Raw genomic sequence first — 24,779 nt, 5'->3', positions numbered from 1 at the left:
TCCAGCATTTTGTGAATAAATACCTTCGATTTGTACCAGCATCTGCAGTTATTTTCTTACATTCCCCGCCATCGAAGGCATCTACAGAGAGTGGTGGGCACTGCCCGGCCCATCACAGGTACTGACCCCCCCACCATCGAAGGCATCGAGAGAGTGGTGGGCACTGCCCGGCCCATCACAGGTACTGACCCCCCCACCATCGAAGGCATCGAGAGAGTGGTGGGCACTGCCTGGCCCATCACAGGTACTGACCCCCCCACCATCGAAGGCATCTAGAGAGTGGTGGGCACTGCCCGGCCCATCACAGGTACTGACCCCCCCACCATCGAAGGCATCTACAGAGAGTGGTGGGCACTGCCCGGCCCATCACAGGTACTGACCCCCCCACCATCGAAGGCATCGAGAGAGTGGTGGGCACTGCCCGGCCCATCACAGGTACTGACCCCCCCACCATCGAAGGCATCTAGAGAGTGGTGGGCACTGCCCGGCCCATCACAGGTACTGACCCCCCCACCATTGTGCCGTCTCTTCTTCTGATGCATGTTTGCTCGGGATACATCAAAGCTCTACTCCTTGAGGAGAGGGTAGTATGGAATGAAGCACAGTGGATACTCACTAGTGTGATCGTTGTACCGTTCGATGAAATGCAAGTAGTGAATGGCTCTGTTCTTTGCCTAGAAAGTAAACAAGACACATTTCTGTAAGTGGAATTGAAAGGATCACAGAAGCAAGTGACCAAAAATAAAACTTCAAGAGTCAAATGTGTTTAATTGCCATAGTTACGGCGGTCACGGTGGTGCAGCGGTAGAGTTGCCGCCTTACAGCGAATGCAGCGCCGGAGACCCGCGTTCCATCCTGACTACGTGTGCTGTCTGTACGGAGTTTGTACGTTCTCCCCATGACCTGCGTGGGTTTTCTCTGAGATCTTTGGTTTCCTCCCACACTCCAAAGACGTGTGGGTTTGTAGGTTAATTGGCTTGGTAAATGTAAAAATGGTCCCTAGTGGGTGTAGGATGGTGTTAATGTGCGGGGATCGCTGGGCGGCGCGGACCCGGTGGGCTGAAGGGCCTGTTTCCGCGCTGTATCTCTAAACTAAACTAAGGTACGAGCAGTGCTTTCACTGTGACATTACCTGCTGGCACCTCTACAAAGTTCAAAACTAGAATTATAAAGTTATTCCCTTAAATAATAAGCAGTTCTTACTTAGTCCTCGGACCACTGTCGGTAGGTACTCACCACTGCTGACCGGGAGCACCCCACAAGCCTTGCCGTTTCAGAGATGCTCTGACCCAGTCGTCTGGCCATAACAATTTGGCCCTTGTCAAAGTCACTCAGGTCTTTACTCCTGCCCATTTCTCCTGCATCCAACACATCAACTTCAAGAACTGACTGTTCACTTGCTGCCTAATATATCCCACCCCTTGACAGGTGCCATTGTAACAAGATAATCAATGTTATTCACTTTGCCTGTCAGTGGTCATAATGTTTTGGCTGATCGGTGCATGATGAGCGTTTGTCAGCACTGGGCCTGTACTCGCTGGAGTTTAGAAGGATGAGGGGGGACCTCATTGAAACGTACAGAATAGTGAAAGGCCTGGATAGATTGGATGTGGAGATGCTGTTTCCACTAGTGGGAGAGTCTAGGACCAGAGGGAAGAGCTTTGGAATTAAAGGATATATATCTTTAAAATGGAGATGAGGAGGAATTTATTTAGCCAAAGGGTGGTGAATCTGTGGAGTTCGTTGGCACAGACGGCTGTGGAGGAGGGAAGGCAGGAGGATGGGGTTGAGAGGTAAAATAGATCAGCTATGATAAATGGCGGAGTAGACTTCATGTGCCGAACGGCCTAATTCTGCTCTTGTGTCGTATGATCTTATGATTATGATCCACAGATACATCCTGAACAGCTGAGTTACATAGAAACATAGACAATAGGTGCAGGAGGAGGCCATTTGGCCCTTCAGGCCAGCACCGCCATTCATTGTGATCATGGCTGATCATCCACAATCAGTAACCCGTGCCTGCCTTCTCCCCATATCCCTTGATTCCACTAGCCCCTAGAGCTCTATCTAACTCTCTTTTAAATCCATCCAGTGAATTGGCCTCCACTGCCCTCTGTGGCAGAGAATTCCACAAATTCGCAACTCTCTGGGTGAGAACGTTTTTTCTCACCTCAGTTTTAAATGGCCTCCCCTTTATTCTTAGACTGTGGCCCCTGGTTGTGGACTAGTTGAGCGATACAGCGTAGAAACAAGTCCACTGGCCCACGGAGTTGGCTGTGACCATCGATCACCCCGCACACTCACACTATCCTACAAACTAACGACAATTTACAGTTTTTACTGAAGCCATTTAACCTGCAAACGCGCACGTCTTTGGGTAGTGGGAGGAAACCGGAGCACCCTGGGAAAACCCACGCAGGTCATGGGGAGAGCGCACAAACTCCGCACAGACAGCACCCGTAGTCAGGATTGGTCCCGGGTCTCTGGTGCTGTGAGGCAGCAGCTCTACGAGCTGTTCTTGGTGTTTTGCTCCAGATTCCAGCATTTACAGTCTCTGGCACCTCAGTATGTGCAGTTTTATTTCACACCTACGTTCCAAAATGCTAAATCCGTGAATTCTTGACCAAACTATTGCCAGAAAGGTGACAATAATAAAGAGCTACCTTGCGGAGGGCTGTTGGTCTGTCGGGGGCTTTTCCCAATGCAAATCCTGGAAGGAAAGTTTCATCAGATTAGTGTAATAGACTCATTAGAACATAGAACAGAGCAGCAGAGGGAAGGGCCCCTCAGCTCACAGTATCTGCGTTGAACATAATGCCAAGCTATCTTACATCTGTAGGTCCCACTCACCTGTCCATGTTCCCCACAGATGCATAGAAACTTAGAAACATTGACAATAGGTGCAGGAGGAGGCCATTCGGCCCTTCGAGCCTGTACGCACCGCCATTCAATATGATCATGGCTGATGATCCAACTCAGTATCCCGTACCTGCCTTCTCTCCATACCCCTGATCCCTTTAGCCACAAGGGCCACATCTAACTCCCTCTTAAATATAGCCAATGAACTGGCCTCAACTACCTTCTGTGGCAGAGAATTCCACAGATTCACCACTCTCTGTGTGAAAAAAAACTTTCTCATCTCGGTCCTAAAAGACTTCCCCCTTATCCTTAAACTGTGACCCCTTGTTCTGGACTCCCCCAACATCGGGAACAATCTTCCTGCATCTAGCCTGTCCAACCCCTTAAGAATTTTGTAAGTTTCTATAAGATCCCCCCTCAATCTTCTAAATTCCAGCGAGTACAAGCCGAGTCTATCCAGTCTTTCTTCATATGAAAGTCCTGCCATCCCAGGAATCAATCTGGTGAACCTTCTCTGTACTCCTTCTATGGCAAGAATGTCTTTCCTCAGATTAGGAGACCAAAACTGTACGCAATACTCCAGGTGTGGTCTCACCAATGCCCTGTACAACTGCAGCAGAACCTCCCTGCTCCTATACTCAAATCCCCTCACTATGAATGCCATTAGTTTAGTGGAGAACATGGATAGGTGACGTTTCACAGAGTGCTGGAGTAACTCAGCGGGTCAGGCAGCATCTGTGGAGAACATGGCTAGGTGATGTTTCACAGAGTGCTGGAGTAACTCAGCGGGTCCATGTTCTCCACAGATGCTGCCTGACCCGCTGAGTTACTCCAGCACTCTGTGAAGCGTCACCTATCCATGTTCTCCACTAAACTAAACTAAACTAAACTAATTGGGTAGAAATGAATTGGACAGTACCACAGCTTGTGAAGATGGCAATCTTTTATCCGGGGCAGGGGAATCAAGAACCACAGGACATACAGTAACTGTAGATAAGAGGACATAGCTTAAGATGAGAGGTTGAGTTGAGAGATGCTACTTGGAAACTGATCCTTCGGCCCACCGAGTCCATTCCGACTACTAATCACCCGATCACACTAATTCCATGTTATCCCACTTTCTCATCCAGTCCCGACACACTAGGGGCAATTTTTTACAGAGGCTAATTAACCTCCAAACCCGCACATCTTTGGGATGTGGGAGGAAACCGGAGCACCCTAAGAAACCCATGGGGTCACTGATAGAACATGCAAACTGAACACAGACAGCACCTGTAGTCAGATCGAACCCGGGTCCCTGGCACCACAGAGCAGCAGATCCACTATAGACAATGTTTGCCTTCATTGCGAGGGGTTAATAGACAATAGACAATAGGTGCAGGAGGAGGCCATTCGGCCCTTCGAACCAGCACCGCCATACAATGTGATCATGGCTGATCATTCTCAATCAGTACCCCGTTCCTGCCTTCTCCCCATACCCCCTGACTCCGCTAGCCTTAAGAGCTCTATCTAGCTCTCCCTTGAATGCATTCAGAGAATTGGCCTCCACTGCCTTCTGAGGCAGAGAATTCCACAGATTTACAACTCTCTGACTGAAAACGTTTTTCCTCATCTCCGTTCTAAATGGCCTACCCCTTATTCTTAAACTGTGGCCCCTTGTTCTGGACTCCCTCAACATTGGGAACATGTTTCCTGCCTCTAACGTGTCCAACCCCTTAATAATCTTATACGTTTCGATAAGATCCCCTCTCATCCTTCTAAATTCCTGTGTATACAAACCTAGTCGCTCCAGTCTTTCAACATATGACAGTCCCGCCATTCCGGGAATTAACCTAGTAGCTACTGATAGGAACCTGAGGGGCAATGTTTTCACACAGAGGGTGGTGGGAGTGTGGAACGAGCTGCCAGAGGAGGTAGTTGAGGCTGCGACTATAACAACATTGAACACATTTAGACAGGGACGTGGATAGGAAATGTTCCGTGGGATCTGGGCCAAATGTGGGCAAAGGGACTAGTGTAGATGTTCTGGAAAAAAACTGCAGATACTGGTTAAAATCGAAGGTAGACACACAATGCTGGAGTAACTCAGCAGGTCAGGCAGCATCTCGGGAGAGAAGGAATGGGTGAGGTTTTGGGTCGAGACCCTTCTTCAGACTGATGTTAGGGGAGTGGGCGGGCAGTGTTTGCCGTGACACTAACACGATGTGCACACACTTGGGCAGCTCACAGCCCAGTGGTATGAATATTGATCTCACTCACTTCAGGTAGTCCAGGCATTCCCTCTCTCTCCATCCCTCCCCCACCCAAGTCACACCAGCGTCTCGTTCTCACCCAACAAACAGCTAACAATGGCCTGTTTCTTTTATCATCGTTACTTTTATACATATCTTTCATTCATTGTTCTTTATCTCTCCACATCATCGTCTATATCTCTCGTTTCCCTTATCCCTAACTAATCTGAAGATGGGTCTCAACCCAAAACGTCACCCATTCCTTCTCCCCAGAGATGCTGTCTGTTCCGCTGAGTTACGGCAGCTTTTTGTGTCTATCTTCGGTTTAAACCAGCGTCTGCAGTTTCTTCCAACACAGGGAACAATTTTTACATTTACCAAGCCAATTAACCTACAAACCTGTACGTCTTTGGAGTGTGGGAGAAAACCGGAGATCTCGGAGAAAACCCACGCAGGTCACGGGGAGAACGTACAAACACCGTACAGACAGCGCCTGTAGCCAACACAAGGGCGGTCACGGTGGCGCAGCGGTAGAGTTGCTGCCTCACAGCGAATGCAGCGCCGGAGACCCGGGTTCCATCCTGACTGTATGGAGTTTGTACGTTCTCCCCGTGACCTGTGTGGGTTTTCTCAGAGATCTTCAGTTTCCTCCCACACTCCCACTCCAGATTTGTAGGTTAATTGGCTTGGTGTATGTGTAAATTGCCCCTAGTGTGTGTAGGATGGTGATAGTTTGCGGGGATCGCTGGTCGGCGCGGACCCGGTGGGCCGATGGGCCTGTTTCTAAACTAAACTAAACTAAACTAAAAGTTGCCACCGAGCTGACCCAGCAACTCAGGTCAGCTTCGTTTACAAAATCATGAGAGGAATAGATCGGGTAGATGCACACAATCTTTTACCTAGAGTTGGGGGAATCAAGGACCAGGTTCAAGGTGAAGGGGAAAAAAGATTTAATAGAAATCCGAGGGGTAACGTTTCCACACAGAGGGTGGTGGGTGTATGGAATGAGCTGCCAGAGGAGGTAGTTGAGGCAGGGACTATCCCAACATTTAAGAAACAGTTGGACAGGTACATGGATAGGACAGGTTTGGAGGGTTATGGACCAAGTGCGGGCAAGTGGGACTAGGGTAGCTGGGATATGTTGGGTGGTGCGGGCGAGTTGGGCCGAAGGGCCTGTTTCCACACTGTATCACTCTATGACTCTATGACTAGTGTAGCTGGGACATATTGGGTGGTGTGGGCAGGTTGGGCTGAAGGGCCTGTTTCCACACTGTGTCACTCTATGACTCTATGACTAGTGTAGCTGGGATATGTTGGGTGGTGTGGGCAGGTTGGGCTGAAGGGCCTGTTTCCACACTGTGTCACTCTATGACTCTATGACTAGTGTAGCTGGGATATGTTGGGTGGTGTGGGCAGGTTGGGCTGAAGGGCCTGTTTCCACACTGTGTCACTCTATGACTCTATGACTAGTGTAGCTGGGATATGTTGGGTGGTGTGGGCAGGTTGGGCTGAAGGGCCTGTTTCCACACTGTGTCACTCTATGACTCTATGACTCTAGGTTCTTTCCTTTCACCACTCACCTGCTGCCCCGTTCCCATTTCCAACCACAACCAGGGCACTGATAGACCTCTTCCTGCCTTCTTTAGCGGTCATGTTGAAGACACTTTTAACCTGTCGGGAAAGAGCACAGTTGATAAAGTTACGCATCTGAAGGACAGGACCTGTCACACATTGTGGGCAGATGGGCCTGTTTCTGTGCTGAACTGTTCTTTCCCTATGTTCAATGGTCTGTACTAACCATCAAAGGTCCATGTTACATAGAAAAATAGAAAATAGGTGCAGGAGGAGGCCATTCGGCCCTTCGAGCCAGCACCGCCATTCATTGTGATCATGGCTGATCATCCATAATCAGTAACCCGTGCCTGCCTTCTCCCCATCTCTGGGTGAAAAAGATACTTCTCACCTCAGTTTTAAATGGCCTCCCCTTTATTCTTAGACTGTGGCCCCTAATTCTGGACTCCCCCAACATTGGGAACATTTTTCCTGCATCTAGCTTGTCCAGTCCATTAAAAAATTTATATGTTTCCATAAGATCCCCTCTCATCCTTCTAAACTCCAGTGAATACAAGCCCAGGATATGGATTATGTGCAGGCAGGAGAGATTGTTGCCAGGACTAGAGGGTGTGAGCTATAGGGAGAGGTTGAGCAGGCTGGGACTCTATTCCATGGAGCGCAGGAGGATGAGGGGTGATCTTATGGAGGTGAGAGGTGAGACAAAATCATGAGAGGAATAGAACGGGTAGATGCACAGTCTTTTACCCAGAGTAGGGGAATCGAGGACCAGAGGACTTAGGTTCAAGGTGAAGGGGAAAAGATTTAATAGGAATCCGAGGGGTAACTTTTTCACACAGAGGGTGGTGGGTGTGTGGAACGAGCTGCCTGAGGAGGTAGTTGAGGCTGGGACTATCCCATCGTTTAAGTTGAACAGTTGGACAGGTACATGGATAGGACAGGTTTGGAGGGATATGGACCAAGCGCAGGCAGGTAGGACTAGGGTAGCTGGGACATTGTTGGCCGGTGTGGGCGGGTTGGGCTGAAGGGCCTGTTTCCACACTGTATCACTCCATGACTCTATTAGTGTATCTTAGCATCATGTCCAGCATGGACAATAGTGGGCCGAAGGGCCTGTTCCTGTGCTGTACTGTTCCAAGTTTTATGATATTGTATCGACTTCTGTAAAATGTATAAAAACTATCAGGCCATTGTACATTGAGTGAAGTCATCCAACCATCATATCCATAACCATCATACTTTAACATTGTTAAAGTTCAGGCCAGACATGAAATTGTAATTGGTTTGCAGAAAAAGTCTTAAAACTTTCAAGGAAGAAAATAAGTTTCTGCAGAGTTCTTCCGTGTAGACACTAAATGCTGGAGTAACTCAGCGGTTCAGGCAGCATCTCTGGAGAGAAGGAATGGGTGACGTTTCGGGTCGAAACCCTTCTTCAGACTGAAGAAGGGTCTCGACCCAAAATGTCACCCATTGAGTCTGAAGAAGGGTCTCGATCCAAAAGGTCACCCATTCCTTCTCTCCAGAGATGCTGCCTGACCCGCTGAGTTACTCCGGCATTTTGTGTCTCCCTGCGATTAATGCCAGCACCTGCAGTTTTCTTTCCTACAGGTTCTTCCACGTTCTGTTTTGTTCCTATTCCTCCACTAACCAGGTGAGACAGAGGTTGATGTGCACCTCCTCCAACCTCATTCACTACATCCGCTGTTCCTGATGTGGCCTCCTGTACATCGGGGACACCAAGCGTGGACTCAGCGACCGCTTCACTGAACATTGTCGCTCGGTCCGACAAGGCCTGCTGGATCTCCCGGTTGCCCACCATTTTACCTCCCCCTCCCATTCCCCCACTGACCTTTCTGTCCTGGGCCTCCTCCATTGCCAGAGTCAGGCACAAATCAAACTGGAGGAACAGCACCTCATAATCCCATTGGGGAGCCTACACCCCAACAGTGTGAACATTGAACGCTCTGATTTTAAGCAACTTCTACCAACACCCCCTCCCCTCCTTCCAACCCCCCCGCACTCTTCCCCCAACACCCCCCCGCACTCTTCCTCCAACCCCCCCCGCACTCTTCCCCCAACAACCCCCGCCCCGCACTCTTCTCCCCACCCTAGTCATTTTACCAGTCAGAAACATAGAAAATAGGTGCAGGAGGAGGCCATTCGGCCCTTCGAGCCAGCACCGCCATTCATTGTGATCATGGCTAATCGTCCACAATCAGTAAAAGTCACCTATCCACGTTCTCCACAGATGCTGCCTGACCCGCTGAGTTACTCCAGCACTCTGTGAAACGTCACCTATCCATGTTCTCCACAGATGCTGCCTGACCTGCTGAGTTACTCCAGCACTCTGTGTCTATCCTCCATCGGTTTTGAATTAATTTTCTCTAAAATCATGAATCAGGCAAAACATGGTCAGCAATTTCTGCTGTCAACTTTCCCTTTGAACAATGTGCACTAAGATTCATCCATTAACTCTTACCAACTGTAAAAAAAAAGCAAATGTAAGTAAGATTGGTTATTTAATACCTATTGTTGATAATGACCTGGCAGAAATGTGTCTGAAGTTTCCACTTGGGAACGTCTCAAATGGACCAAGGGGCCTGCATCGTTTGATGTCACCTTGCCCAAGTTACGTAAATGAGGCACAAACTAAGCTGGAGAATTCTATCGAAGGTATCACAAAATGGTGGAGTAACCCAGCAGGTCAGGCAGCATCTAGGAGAGAGGGAATGGGTGACTTTTCGGGTCAAGACCCTTCTTCAGACTGATCAGAAACGTGTCCAATCCCTTAATAATCTTATGTTTCAATAAGACCCCCTCTCATCTTTCTAAATTCCAGCGTATACAAGCCCAGTCGCTCCAGTCTTTTAACATATGACAGTCCCGCCATTCCGGGAATTAACCTAGTGAACCTACGCTGCACTCCCTCAATAGCAAGAATGTCCTTCCTCAAATTTGGAGACCAAAACTGCACACAGTACTCCAGGTGCGGTCTCACTAGGGCCCTGTACAACTGCAGAAGGATCTCTTTGCTCCTATACTCAACTCCTCTTGTCATAAAGGCCAGCTCTGGGTATAGGACACTGTGCTTTCACCCGATCTGTTCCCCTGACCCGCTGAGTTACTCCAGCACTCTGTGAAACGTCACCAATCCATGTTCTCCAGAGATGCTGCCTGACCCGCTGAGTTACTCCAGCACTCTGTGTCTATCTTCAACACATAACAATGCCCACCTCAAAGATATCAGGGCCATGTCGGCCATGATCAGATCTCATCATTGCTTCTTCATTGAGACTCGAGACCTTTACAGATGGTGAAAACCTGAGGGTTTCCAAATGCAATGTGATTTCATTTAAAATCCATCCTATTACTGCACAGGGAACTCTTAGCATAAATTCCACACCACATAGAAATGTTTTTTGTGATTCATCGGCAAGTCTTTTGTGAGATGTTGCTCTGCTCAAACCGCTGTCCGACATCAATGTATCTACACGCTGGGCATCTTTAATCCAAGCTGATCCAGTTTATGTCAACTGAAGTACAACATAGTTATACAGCACAGAAACAGGCCCTTCGGCCCAACTCGTCCAAGATGCCCCAAGAGAGAGTTAGATAGAGCTCTAGGGTCTAGCGGAATCAAGGGATATGGGGAGAAGGCAGGCACGGGTTACTGATTGTGGATGATCAGACACGATCACAATGAATGGCGGTGCTTGCTCGAAGGGCCGAATAGCCTCCTCCTGCACCTATTTTCTATGTTTCTATGTTTCTATCTACACTAGTCCCATTTGCCCACTTTTGGCCCATATCACTCATAACCTTTCTTATCTATATACCTGCCCAAATGTTTTAGAAACATAGAAAATAGGTGCAGGAGGAGGCCATTTGGCCCTTCGAGCCAGCACCGCCATTCATTGTGATCATGGCTGATCATCCACAATCAGTAACCCGTGCCTGCCTTCTCCTCATTTCCCTTGATTCCACTAGCCCCTAGAGGTCTATCTAACTCTCTTTTAAATCCATCCAGTGAATTAGCCTCCACTGTGGCAGAGAATTCCACAAATTCACAACTCTCTGGGTGAAAAGGTTTCTTCTCACCTCAGTTTTAAATGGCCTCCCCTTTATTCTTAGACTGTGGCCCCTGGTTCTGGACTCCCCCAACATTGGGAACATTTTTCCTGCATCTAGCTTGTCCAGTCCTTTTATAATTTTATACGTCTCTATAAGATCCCCTCTCATCCTTCTAAACTCCAGTGAATACAAGCCCAGTCTTTCCAATCTTTCCTCATATGATAATTTTAAAATGTTGCTCTAGCTCCTGACTGAACTACTCCCGCTGGAAGCTCGTTCTCTCCACCCACCAGCCTCTGAATGAAGCATTAAAAGGTTGCCCCTCAGGTTCCTGGTGAATCTTTCCCCTCTCACCTTAAAACTCTGTCCCCTGGTTCTTGATCTCCAGCTCTGGGTATAGGACACCTTCCTTTCACCCGATCTGTTCCCCTTACTTTATCTTCTCATTTTATTCAAAATTAAATTGTTTTACACATAAAGGGACATCTCAAGCAATTTAGCTGACTACGATAAAAAGTTAAAGATGCTAAATCAAGCATGTCTTACATGTCCAAAGTTGAAGCTGACGGTTGACTTTTACTCAATGATAATGTTGGCATTTTAATGCATGAAGTAAGAAATAATTTGCACAGTCAACCAGCTACAGGATGTTATTACGTTAGAAAGGATGCAGAAGAGATTCTCCAGCATGTCACCTGGGCTTGAGTCATAGGGAGCACCCTCTCCTCCCCTCCTCCCCTCTCCATCCCCCGCCTCCCCTCCTCCTCCCTCCCCCTCCCCTCCCCTCCCTCCCCACTCCACCCCCCTCCTCCCCCTCCCCTCTCCATCCCCCGCCTCCCCTCCTCCTCCCTCCCCCTCCCCTCCCCTCCCCACTCCATCCCCCTCCTCCCCCTTCCCCCTCTATCCCCCCCCTCCCCTCCTCCTCCCTCCCCCTCCCCTCCCCTCCCCACTCCATCCCCCTCCTCCCCTCTCCATCCCCCCCTCCCCTCCTCCTCCCTCCCCCCTCCCCACCCTCCCCACTCCATCCCCCTCCTCCCCTCTCCATCCCCCCCTCCCCTCCTCCTCCCTCCCCCTCCCCTCCCCACCCTCCCCACTCCATCCCCCTTATCCTCCCCCTTCCCCCTCCATCCCCCCTCCCTCCCTCCCTCCCTCCCTCCCTCCCTCCCTCCCTCCCTCCCTCCCTCCCTCCCTCCCTCCCTCCCTCCCTCCCTCCCTCCCTCCCTCCCTCCCTAGGAGATAGATTTAAACTTTAAAATGTGAATAACTTTAAAAATATAACACCGATTTCAATGAAACTTCTTCCATTAGCACCAAAGGGACGACGGTGAGTAAGTTGGGCCTAACATTGTCGCGCTATCGTGTACCGTTTTGTTTGTAGTTCAGGAACAAACAAACAAACAGACGAGAGTTTCAGTACATAGATGTATCGTAATCATGTATTCATGTAATCGTATGTTGTCTTTCCGCTGACTGGTTAGCACACAACATAAGCTTTTCACTGTACCTCAGTACACGTGACAATAAACTAAACTCAACTCAACTTAACATAAGCCTCTAAACCTTTCCTGTCTTAAGTCTTAAGTGCCTGTCTCAGTAACTTTTAAATTCTCAACTTTCTTATCCAAGTACCTGCCTCAACTACCTCCTCTGGCAGCTCGTTCCACACACCCACCAATTTCTGAGTGAAAAAGGTTGCCCCTCAGGTTCCTATCTGACCCCTCTCACCTTAAACCTATGTCCTCTGGTCTTGATTTCCCCAGGGTAAAGGACTCTGTGCATCCACCCTATCTGTTCCCCTCATGATTTTATACACCTCTATAAGATCATCTAGGGTTGCCAACAGTCCCGTATTAGCCGGACCTGTTGGCAAGGATACACGACAGGGGAGACCGAAGTCTGGAAGAGCCGTAGTGGTCGGTGACTCCATAGTCCGAGGGATGGATAGAAGATTCTGTGGCAGCAGGAGGGACTTGAGGATGGTCTGTTGCCTCCCTGGTGCCAGGGTTCAACACATCACAGACCGGCTTCAGAAAATCCTAGCGAGGGAAGGCGATCAACCTGAAGTCGTTGTGCACGTGGGCACGAATGACGTCGGGCGGAAGAGGAAGGAGGTGCTACAGCGGGAGTTTAGAGAGTTGGGAAAAACGCTGAGAAGTAGGACGTCGAAGGTGGTTATCTCTGGACTGCTACCGGTACCTCGTGCTGGTGAGGCCAGGAACAGAGAGATAGAGGGTATGAATTTATGGCTGAGGGACCGGTGCAGAGAGCAGGGATTTAGATTTCTGGACCACTGGGATCTCTTCTGGGCTAGGGGTGACTTGTACAAAAGGGACGGGTTGCATCTTAACAGCAGGGGGACAAACATTCTGGCAGGCAGGTTTGCTAGTGTGACACCTGTGGCTTTAAACTAAGTAGTGGGGGGGAGGGGTTAACAAATTGTGAATATGAAGATGAGGTAAAAGGGAATACAGGAGATATTGCAAAAGACTCTCGGAAGAATGGGAACAGAAGTTCTAGAGCGGAAAAGAAATTAAGGGCAGGGCCAATTGTGAACGATGTGAGAGGGGAGGTAAATACAGAAGTTAAAGTGTTGTACTTAAATGCGCGTAGTATAAAAAATAAAGTGGATGAGCTTGAGGCTCAGTTAGTCATGGGCAAGTATGATGTTGTAGGGATCACTGAGACATGGCTACAAGAGGACCAGGGCTGGGAACTGAATATTCAGGGGTACACAACGTATAGAAAAGACAGACAGGTGGGCAGAGGGGGTGGGGTTGCTCTGATGGTAAGGAATGATATTCATTCCCTTGCAAGGGGTGACATAGAATCAGGAGATGTTGAATCAGTATGGATAGAAATGAGAAATTGTAAGGGTAAAAAGACCCTAATGGGAGTTATCTATAGGCCCCCAAACAGTAGCCTCGACTTAGGGTGCAAGTTAAATCAGGAGATAAAATTGGCGTGTCAAAAATGTAATGCTACGGTGGTTATGGGAGATTTCAACATGCAGGTAGACTGGGAAAATCAGGTTGGAAATGGACCCCAGGAAAGAGAGTTTGTAGAGTGCCTTCGAGATGGATTCTTAGAACAGCTTGTACTGGAGCCTACCAGGGAGAAGGCAATTCTGGATTTAGTGTTGTGTAATGATCCTGATCTGATAAGGGGACTAGAGGTAAAAGAGCCATTAGGAGGCAGTGATCACAACATGATAAGTTTTACTCTGCAAATGGAAAGGCAGAAGGGAAAATCGGAAGTGTCAGTATTACAGTATAGCAAAGGGGATTACAGAGGCATGAGGCGGGAGCTGGGCAAAATTGACTGGAAGGAGGCCCGAGCAGGGAAGACGGTAGAACAGCAATGGCAGGTATTCCTGGGAATAATGCAGAGGTTGCAGGATCAATTTATCCCAAAGAGGCGGAAAGACTCTAAGGGGAGTAAGAGACACCTGTGGCTGACAAGGGAAGTCAGGGACAGCATAAAAATTAAGGAGAGGAAGTATAACATAGCAAAGAAGAGTGGGAAGACAGAGGATTGGGACTCTTTTAAAGAGCAACAAAAGTTAACTAAAAAGGCAATACGAGGAGAAAAGATGAGGTACGAGGGTAAACTAGCCAATAATATAAAGGAGGATAGCAAAAGTTTTTTTAGGTACGTGAAGAGGAAAAAAATAGTCAAGGCAAATGTGGGTCCCTTGAAGACAGAAGCAGGGGAATTTATTATGGGGAACAAAGAAATGGCAGACGAGTTAAACCGTTACTTTGGATCTGTCTTCACTGAGGAAGATACACACAATCTCCCAAATGTTCTAGGGGCTGGAGAACCTAGGGTGATGGAGGAACTGAAGGAAATCCACATTAGGCAGGAAATGGTTTTGGGTAGACTGATGGGACTGAAGGCTGATAAATCCCCAGGGCCTGATGGTCTGCATCCCAGAGTACTTAAGGAGGTGGCTCTAGAAATAGTGGAAGCATTGGAGATCATTTTTCAATGTTCTATAGATTCAGGATCAGTTCCTGTGGATTGGAGGATAGCAAATGTTATCCCACTTTTTAAGAAAGGAGGGAGAGAGAAAACGGGTAATTATAGACCAGTTAGTCTGACATCAGTGGTGGGGAAAATGCTGGAGTCAATTATAAAAGACGAAATTGCTGAGCATTTGGATAGCAGTAACGGGATCGTTCCGAGTCAGCATGGATTTACGAAGGGGAAATCATGCTTGACAAATCTACTGGAATTTTTTGAGGATGTAACTAGGAAAATTGACAAGGGAGAGTCAGTGGATGTGGTGTACCTCGACTTTCAGAAAGCCTTCGACAAGGTCCCACATAGGAGATTAGTGGGCAAAATTAGGGCACATGGTATTGGGGGTAGGGTACTGACATGGATAGAAAATTGGTTAACAGACAGAAAGCAAAGAGTGGGGATAAATGGGTCCCTTTCGGAATGGCAGGCAGTGACCAGTGGGGTACCGCAAGGTTCGGTGCTGGGACCCCAGCTATTTACGATATACATTAATGACTTAGACGAAGGGATTAAAAGTACCATTAGCAAATTTGCAGATGATACTAAGTTGGGGGGTAGTGTGAATTGTGAGGAAGATGCAATAAGGCTGCAGGGTGACTTGGACAGGTTGTGTGAGTGGGCGGATACATGGCAGATGCAGTTTAATGTAGATAAGTGTGAGGTTATTCACTTTGGAAGTAAGAATAGAAAGGCAGATTATTATCTGAATGGTGTCAAGTTAGGAGGAGGGGGAGTTCAACGAGATCTGGGTGTCCTAGTGCATCAGTCAATGAAAGGAAGCATGCAGGTTCAGCAGGCAGTGAAGAAAGCCAATGGAATGTTGGCCTTCGTAACAAGAGGAGTTGAGTATAGGAGCAAAGAGGTCCTTCTACAGTTGTACCGGGCCCTGGTGAGACCGCACCTGGAGTACTGTGTGCAGTTTTGGTCTCCAAATTTGAGGAAGGATATTCTTGCTATGGAGGGCGTGCAGCGTAGGTTCACTAGATTAATTCCCGGAATGGCGGGACTGTCGTATGTTGAAAGGCTGGAGCGATTGGGCTTGTATACACTGGAATTTAGAAGGATGAGGGGGGATCTTATTGAAACATATAAGATAATTAGGGGATTGGACACATTAGAGGCAGATAACATGTTCCCAATGTTGGGGGAGTCCAGAACAAGGGGCCACAGTTTGAGAATAAGGGGTAGGCCATTTAGAACGGAGATGAGGAAGAACTTTTTCAGTCAGAGGGTGGTGAAGGTGTGGAATTCTCTGCCTCAGAAGGCAGTGGAGGCCAGTTCGTTGGATGCTTTCAAGAGAGAGCTGGATAGAGCTCTTAAGGATAGCGGAGTGAGGGGGTATGGGGAGAAGGCAGGAACGGGGTACTGATTGATAGTGATCAGCCATGATCGCATTGAATGGCGGTGCTGGCTCGAAGGGCTGAATGGCCTACTCCTGCACCTATTGTCTATTGTCTATTGGGACATCCCGTATTTTGGGCTACATTGATTTGTCCCGTACGGGACCGCCCTTGTCCCGTATTAGGCCCAGACGGTGATGCAGACCCGGACACTGTATGCCTGGACACTGTAGGCCCAGACACTGTAGGCCCCGATACTGTATGCCTGGACACTGTAGCCCCGGACACTGTAAGCCCGCACACTGTAGCCCAGGGGCCGCTGTAGTCCGGGACAGTGTAGGCCCGGGCACTGGAGGCCTGGACACTGTAGGCCTGGACACTGTAGACTAGGGACCGCTGTAGTCCGGGACAGTGTAGGCCCGGACACTGGAGGCCCGGACACAGTAGGCCTAGACACTGTAGCCCAGGGGCCGTTGTAGTCCGGGACAGTGTAGGCCCGGACACTGTAGCCCGGGGACCGCTATAGTCCCAGACAGTGTAGGCCCGGGTGCCGCCTAACGGAGGTTGCGTAGCAACCCACCTCCCGGCCCAGGCGGGCGCCATTGGTGGAGCGGGAGCACGTGGCCGCTGGCTGGGTGAGGTCACGTGGGGCGCGGGGCGGTGACGTCACCTTGTCCCGTATTTGGGAGTGAAGAAGTTGGCAACCCCTATGATCACCCCTCATCCTCCTGCACCCCAAGGGATAAAGTCCCAGTCTGCCCAACCTCTCTCTCCCTGTAGCTCAGGTTCCATGCACATTATTTCTTATGTTATGTATTAAAATGCCAGCGTTATCAGTGAAGAAAAGTCAACCATCAGCTTGAACTTTGGACATGCAAGACATGTTTGATTTAGCATCTGTAACTTTTTATCACAGTCAGCTAAATTGCTTGAGATGTTCCTTTATGCGTAAAACAATTTATTTTTAATAAAGTGAGAAGATAAAGTGACAGGCATAAATGATAACTGTACTACTCCTGCATGTACTGCAAGCATTTTACTTCATATGTTCTGGGCCAAAGAGCCCACCTCCTCACTGTGTCTCTCTGACTCTGATGTGCTGAACAAGTGGTGGTGAATTTGTGTTATTCTCTGCCACAGAGGGCAGTGGAGGCCAATTCACTGGATGAATTTAAAAGAGAGTTAGATAGAGCTCTAGGGGTTAGTGGAATCAAGGGATATGGGGAGAAGGCAGGCACGGGTTATTGATTGTGGACGATCAGCCATGATCACAATGAATGGCGGTGCTGGCTCGATGGGCCAAATGGCCTGCACCTATTTTCTATGTTTCTATGTAACATCCATCAAAATCTTCTCTGCCTTCTTCCCACTTTAGTGAAAGAAAATGACTGCAGATGCTGGTACAAATCGAAGGTATTTATTCACAAAATGCTGGAGTAACTCAGCAGGTCAGGCAGCATCTCGGGAGAGAACGAATGGGTGACGTTTCGGGTCGAGACCCTTCTTCAGACATCCTTTCTACAGCAGGGTGACCTTATTGAGGTGTACAAGATCATGAGGGGCACGGATAAAGTGAACACTCACAGTCTGTTTCCCAGGGTAGAGGATTCTAAAACTAGAGGGCACAGGCGTAAGGTGAGAGGGGAGAGATTTAAGAGGGACGTCAGGGGCAACCTTTCACTCAGAGGGTCGTCCGTATCTGGAACGAGCTGCCAGAGGAAGCTGTGGGAGTGGGCACAACTACAACATTTAATAGACATTTGGACAGATACTGGGATAGGAAGGGTTTAGAGGGATATGGGCCAAATGCAGGCAGGTGGGACTAGCCCAGTATGTCAACTTGGTCAGAATAAGTTTACGTTTATTGGCCAAGTATGTACACATACAAGGAATGCTTCATGAACTCAAATGGGACACATTCCAAAGACGCGGTATAATAACCAGGCTTACTGCAGTCGACAAAGAAACCCGCTCATTAGCTCCATCCAACATTGGCCATCTTACATACAGTCAGAACAGCACACCAGGAGCTCGACTAAACCAGTCCTTGAATGATATGACCATCCAGACCAACAAAGATTGTTTCCGCTACTCGCTGTTCCCCAGAACCGTCCCTGTTTGGAATAGACAATAGGTGCAGGAGGAGGCCATTCGGCCCTTCGAGCCAGCACCGCCATTCAATGTGATCATGGCTGATCATTCTCAATCACTACCCCGTTCCTGCCTTCTCCCCATACCCCCTGACTCCACTATCCTTAAGAGCTCTATCCAGCTCTCTCTTGAATGCATTTAGAGAATTGGCCTCCACTGCCTTCTGAGGCAGAGAATTCCACAGATTCACAACTCTCTGACTGAAAAAGTTCTTCCTCATCTCCGTTCTAAATGGCCTACCCCTTATTCTTAAACTGTGGCCCCTTGTTCTGGACTCCCCCAACAATCCTTTGCCACCGCATATAAAATCTGCTGCTGATAGTAAATCTTTTAAACTGTTGCTTGCAAACACTAAATTTTAAATCTGCAACTGCATGCATGAGGGACTGCACGTTCACAGCCCAACAATGGGGGTTAGTGCAGTATCAACAAGACAAGACAAGATGGGCCTTGGTGCTCCGCTCGCAAGTAACAACACGAACATACAGTAAACAATGAAGAATAAAGCATAAAACATGAAAACATTAAGGACACAACATTACGGTTTAAACATGTGGGTGAAATAAACCAGAGCAAAAGGAGACTACAGACTTTGGGTTGTTGAGTAGAGCTAATACTCACGGAACAAAAGCTGTTTTTATGTCTGGCTGTGGCTGCTTTGACCGTCCGGAGTTGCCTTCCAGAGGGAAGTGCTTCAAAAGAGTTTGTGGCCAGGGTGAGAGGGGTCAGAGATGACCTTGCAGTGTACAGTTTGTATACCTTGCGTGGACAAGGTGGGCTGAAGGGCCTGTTATCGTGCTGTACAGCTCTAAGGCTCTGTGTAATTGCTCATCTGAAAATCTTGGACCTGCAGCCATCTGAGGCAGCAAAGGCCTCCGCAAAGTGAATTATTCAAAGGACAGCCACAAGGCTCTCTCAAGCACTTTCAGTGAATGAAATAAAACCGGGACTGGAGAACAGAGCACCACCTCCACATAACAGATTCAGACAGCATCATCAGCTGAAATCGAAATACTGACTTCGTGGCCAACAATCGAGAATTTCCGGGGAATGCTGGCAAATGTTCACCTTCCATCATCTATCGAGGGCAGCGCGGTGGCGCAGCGGGTAGAGCTGCTGCCTCACAGCGCCAGAGACCCGGCTTCCATCCTAACTACGGGTGCCATCCGCATGGAGTTTGTACGTTCTCCCCGAGACTGCGTGGGTTTACTCCGGGTGCTCCGGTTTCCTCCCACACTCCAAACACGTGCAGGTTTGTAGGTTAATTGGCTTGGTATAAATTGCCCCTAGTGTGTGCAGGGTGATCGGATCTATATCCCCACTCCGCTTTCTTCCCTCCTAATACCACAGTGGTTGAGCGTAAGGGAGGCAGACATCCTCAACAGGAACAGACCCACACCACCCTGGCCACACTCTCACTGACCCACACCACCCTGGCCACACTCTCACTGACCCACACCACCCTGGCCACACTCTCACTGACCCACACCACCCTGGCCACACTCTCACTGACCCACACCACCCTGGCCACACTCTCACTGACCCACACCACCCTGGCCACACTCTCACTGACCCACACCACCCTGGCCACACTCTCACTGACCCACACCACCCTGGCCACACTCTCACTGACCCACACCACCCTGGCCACACTCTCACTGACCCACACCACCCTGGCCACACTCTCACTGACCCACACCACCCTGGCCACACTCTCACTGACCCACACCACCCTGGCCACACTCTCACTGACCCACACCACCCTGGCCACACTCTCACTGAACCACACCACCCTGGCCACACTCTCACTGACCCACACCACCCTGGCCACACTCTCACTGACCCACACCACCCTGGCCACACTCTCACTGACCCACACCACCCTGGCCACACACTCACTGACCCACACCACCCTGGCCACACTCTCACTGACCCACACCACCCTGGCCACACACTCACTGACCCACACCACCCTGGCCACACACTCACTGACCCACACCACCCTGGCCACACACTCACTGACCCACACCACCCTGGCCACACTCTCACTGACCCACACCACCCTGGCCACACTCTCACTGACCCACACCACCCTGGCCACACACTCACTGACCCACATCACCCTGGCCACACTCTCACTGACCCACACCACCCTGGCCACACACTCACTGACCCACACCACCCTGGCCACACACTCACTGACCCACACCACCCTGGCCACACTCTCACTGACCCACACCACCCTGGCCACACTCACTGACCCACACCACCCTGGCCACACACTCACTGACCCACACCACCCTGGCCACACTCTCACTGACCCACACCACCCTGGCCACACTCTCACTGACCCACACCACCCTGGCCACACTCTCACTGACCCACACCACCCTGGCCACACTCTCACTGACCCACACCACCCTGGCCACACTCTCACTGACCCACACCACCCTGGCCACACTCTCACTGACCCACACCACCCTGGCCACACTTTGATAGAAACATAGAAAATAGGTGCAGGAGGAGGCCATTTGGCCCTTCGAGCCAGCACCGCCATTCATTGTGATCATGGCTGATCATCCACAATCAGTAACCCGTGCCTGCCTTCTCCCCATATCCCTTGATTCCACTAGCCCCTAGAGCTCTATCTAACTCTCTTTTAAATTCATCCAGTGAATTGGCCTCCACTGCCCTCTGTGGCAGAGAATTCCACAAATTCACAACTCTCCGGGTGAAAAAGTTTCTTCTCACCTCAGTTTTAAATGGCCTCCCCTTTATTCTTAGACCGTGGCCCCTGGTTCTGGACTCCCCCAACATTGGGAACACTTTTCTTGCATCTAGCTTGTCCAGTCCTTTCATAATTTTATACATCTCTATAAGATCCCCTCTCATCCTTCTAAACTCCAGTGAATACAAGCCCAGTCTTTTCAATCTTTCCTCATATGACAGTCCCGCCATCCCAGGGATTAATCTCGTGAACCTACGCTGCACTGCAACAATTACAAGGATGTCCTTCCTCAAATTAGGAGACCAAAACTGTACAGATGTGGTCTTACCAGGGCCCTATACAACTCCTATACTGAAGTACTCTTGTTATGAAGGCCAACATGCCATTAGCTTTCTTCACTGCCTGCTGTACCTTCACCCCAACTTTCAGTGACTGGTGTACAAGGACACCCAGGTCTCGCTGCACCTCCCCCTTACCCAACCTAACACCACTGAGATAATAATTGACACTACTTTTGTTCCCTCGTAATAAGGTTATTAATTTATTGTATAATTAATTTTTGTAGCTTTATTTGTGTGTTGTTGCGATAATGGGCCCGTCAAGCTGCAGAATTTCTTCATCCCATTGCAGATCCATATGAGAATTAAACATTCTTGCCACAGCTAAACGGCCCTTTGAGTAATAGGAAGGAGCTAAGAAGCCATCATTATCGTACATCACCAAGGTTCAGAGCGAGCCATGTCTTAAATCTCCTGCTGTCCTCTCAGTAACGCACAATGAAACTCAACGTTACATACCTATAAACCAAACCACCTTCTTAATGTCCTTCATTTCATTTCCCTTGCTAATTCATATTTTTGGTTTTGTATTCCCTCCTTGTGCTTTTACAAGAATGACCCCAGGAATGAGTGGGTTAACACATACTGAGCCTGTACTCGCTGGAGTTTAGAAGAATGAGGGGGAGGGGGACTCATTGTCCAGGGCAAGAGGCCACAGACTCAGAATAAAAGGACGTTCCTTTAGAAAGATGAGGAGGAATTTCTTTAACTAGACACAAAATGCTGGAAAACTCAGCGGGTCATGCAGCAACTGTGGAGAACATGGATAGGTGACGTTTGACAGAGTGCTGGAGTAACTCAGCGGGTCAGGCAGCATCTGTGGAGAACATGGATAGGTGACGTTTCACAGAGTGCTGGAGTAACTCAGCGGGTCAGGCAGCATCTGTGGAGAACATGGATAGGTGACGTTTCACAGAGTGCTGGAGTAACTCAGCGGGTCAGGCAGCATCTGTGGAGAACATGGATAGGTGACGTTTCTGGTCGAGACCCTTCTTCAGACTGATGTCAGGGGAGGGGGCGGGACAGAGATAGAATGTAGTCAGAGACAGGAAGACTGGTGGGAGAACTGAGAAGGGGGAGGGGATGGAGAGAGAGGGGGAAAGCAAGGGCTATTTGAAATTAGAGAAGTCAATGTTCATACCGCTGGGTATTTCCAAAGGAATTTCTTTAGTCAGAGGGCGGTGAATCTGTGGAATTCATTGCCATAGATGGCTGTGGAGGCCAAGTCAGTGGGTATTTTAAAGACGGAGATTAACAGATTCTTGAATAGGACGGGTGTCAGAGGTTATGGGGAGAAGGATGGAGAATGGGGTTAGGAGGGAGAGATAGATTAGCCGTGATTGAATGGCGGAGTAGACGATGGCCCGAATGGCCTCTGTGCTTTTCACTGAACCCTGGTACATGTGACAATAGTAAACCTGAACCTAAACCGTAACCATTTTAAGGAGCATTTGCAGAGGTCTCCCCTAGGGGGCAATGTTGGCCAGTTTGCTGCCCGCTGGATCGGGTCGAGAGGACAGAAGATGTAATCTCCTTCACACCATTCAACCACAGCTCGAACACGTAGCCCAGCAGTAACGACTGTGGTTGGATCAGTGAATGCTCTTAGATTATACCATGAAAGTGGGTTCGGAGAGGCAGAGAAAATAATACAGATAAACTGCAGCGTAGGTTCAAGAGGTTAATCCCTGGGATGGAGTGACTGTCATATGAGGAAAGATTGGAAAGACTGGGCTTGTATTTACTGGAGTTTAGAAGGATGTGAGGGGTTCTTATAGAGACGTATAAAATTATAAAAGGACTGGACAAGCTAGATGCAGGAAAAATGTTCCCAATGTTGGGGGAGTCCAGAACCAGGGGCCACAGTCTAAGAATAAAGGGGAGGCTGTAGCGACCATAGAGAATGGTCCAGGTCGTCGAACCCTCGGATTGGCCAGCGAGGTCACGTGTGAACGCGACCATGGGGATTGGTCCAGGGAGCGACATCGCTGATTGGCCAGCGATGTCATGTGCGCGTTTGGTTAGTTCGGCGAAGTCTTCGAAGAAGACAGTAAGTTTTTGATGGTTGTCCTTTACCTTGTTGTTTAACTCTGTATTCGAATATTGCGGCTGCAATAAACTTCTTCTACAACCAACAAGTTTCCGGACTCGCCATATTGGTGACCCCGACGTGATCTGGACGATCACCGACTATGCAGGGACCCGACGCCTCGTCGGCGATGGCCGCGCCGGGCACACCGGAGTCAAGCGCGGTAAGCGTTCACCTTCCGTGGTTTTGGACGCACGCACCGCAATCTTGGTTTATACACACCGAAGCTCAATTTCATATAAAGAAGATATCGGACGACTCCACGAGGTATTACTACCTCGTCAGCGCTCTATCATCGGAGACGACCACGCGCGTGATGCAGTTCATCGTTAATCCACCTGCGGAAAGCAAGTACGAGGCCCTGAAGAAAGTATTACTGCGAATCTTCGGGTTTAATAAGCATGGTGGTGCGGCAAGACTTCTGCACCTACCGGATCTTGGAGACCGACTGCCTTCCGTCCTCATGTCCGAAATGATGATGCTAGCCGGTGAGCATACGGATTGCCCTATGTTCGAACAGGCATTCCGCGAGAAGCTTCCTGAGGATTTCCGACTGCTGCTCACGGATTGTTCTTTTAAGGACCCCGAAGCATATGCAGCGAAAGCGGACGCGATCATAGCGGCTAAAAACAAGGCAAAGGACCAGGCAAGTGGTTCGATCAACAAGGTCTCGACATCAGTGACCACGCCACAGCGACGGCAAGATGGCGCCACGTCTCCCGCCAATTCTCCGAAAGCCCGCCAAAAAGATCTGCACAAGCGCGGCTGGTGCTATTATCACCTACGATGGGGTAGCGAATCCCGCAACTGCTGCTCACCTTGTACCTTCGCGGGAAATGCCTCGGCCGATCGTACATAGGGGCAGTTACGATTGGCCAGAACCGGCGCCTCTTTGTCCATGATCGATTCACGGACACAGAATTTTTGGTGGACACGGGAGCCATCGTCAGTATAGTGCCGCCGACCGACCTCGAAACCAGATCGGGTAAGACAGGTCCCACCCTCATCACGGTTAATGGCAGCCCAATTCGCACTTTCGGTATACGGAAGATGTCCCTTGTGTTAGGCCTCCGCACGTACGAATGGCCATTCATCATAGCCGACGTCAAACAAGCGATCTTGGGAGCAGATTTTCTCTGGGCTTTTTCACTGGTCCCTGATGTCCGCGGTAACGACCTCCGACCCTCCGCCGAAGATGAGCACGTCGCTCCGACAATCGCCTCCTCGCCCAGCCCTACTGTCCAGGCCGTCGTCGCGGCCCCCGACTCGTATGCTGAGATTCTGGCGGAGTTTCCAGAGCTGCTCATTCAACGTTTCGACACGTCTTGGGCCAAGCACGGCGTGGTCCATCACATCCGCACCGAAGGCCCTCCT

General features: G+C 49.4%; 1 protein-coding gene across 1 annotated transcript in view; it reads right to left on the bottom strand.

Moving 5' to 3' along the window:
* The window catches only part of mrps5 (mitochondrial ribosomal protein S5), a 123,518-nt gene that overhangs the window by 7,067 nt on the left and 91,672 nt on the right, over positions 1-24,779 (bottom strand). The window contains exons 6-8 of the mRNA XM_078400269.1: positions 6,674-6,764; positions 2,667-2,713; positions 617-674 (exon numbers count right to left, since the gene is read on the bottom strand). Of these exons, the coding sequence (XP_078256395.1) occupies positions 617-674; positions 2,667-2,713; positions 6,674-6,764 (196 nt within the window). The remainder of the gene's footprint in view (positions 1-616; positions 675-2,666; positions 2,714-6,673; positions 6,765-24,779) is intronic.

This window comes from Rhinoraja longicauda, chromosome 5, assembly GCF_053455715.1.
Source record: "Rhinoraja longicauda isolate Sanriku21f chromosome 5, sRhiLon1.1, whole genome shotgun sequence".
Taxonomy (NCBI): domain Eukaryota; kingdom Metazoa; phylum Chordata; class Chondrichthyes; order Rajiformes; family Arhynchobatidae; genus Rhinoraja; species Rhinoraja longicauda.
Note: the sequence above shows the minus strand (reverse complement) of the source record. Positions and strands in the feature narration are given on the sequence as shown.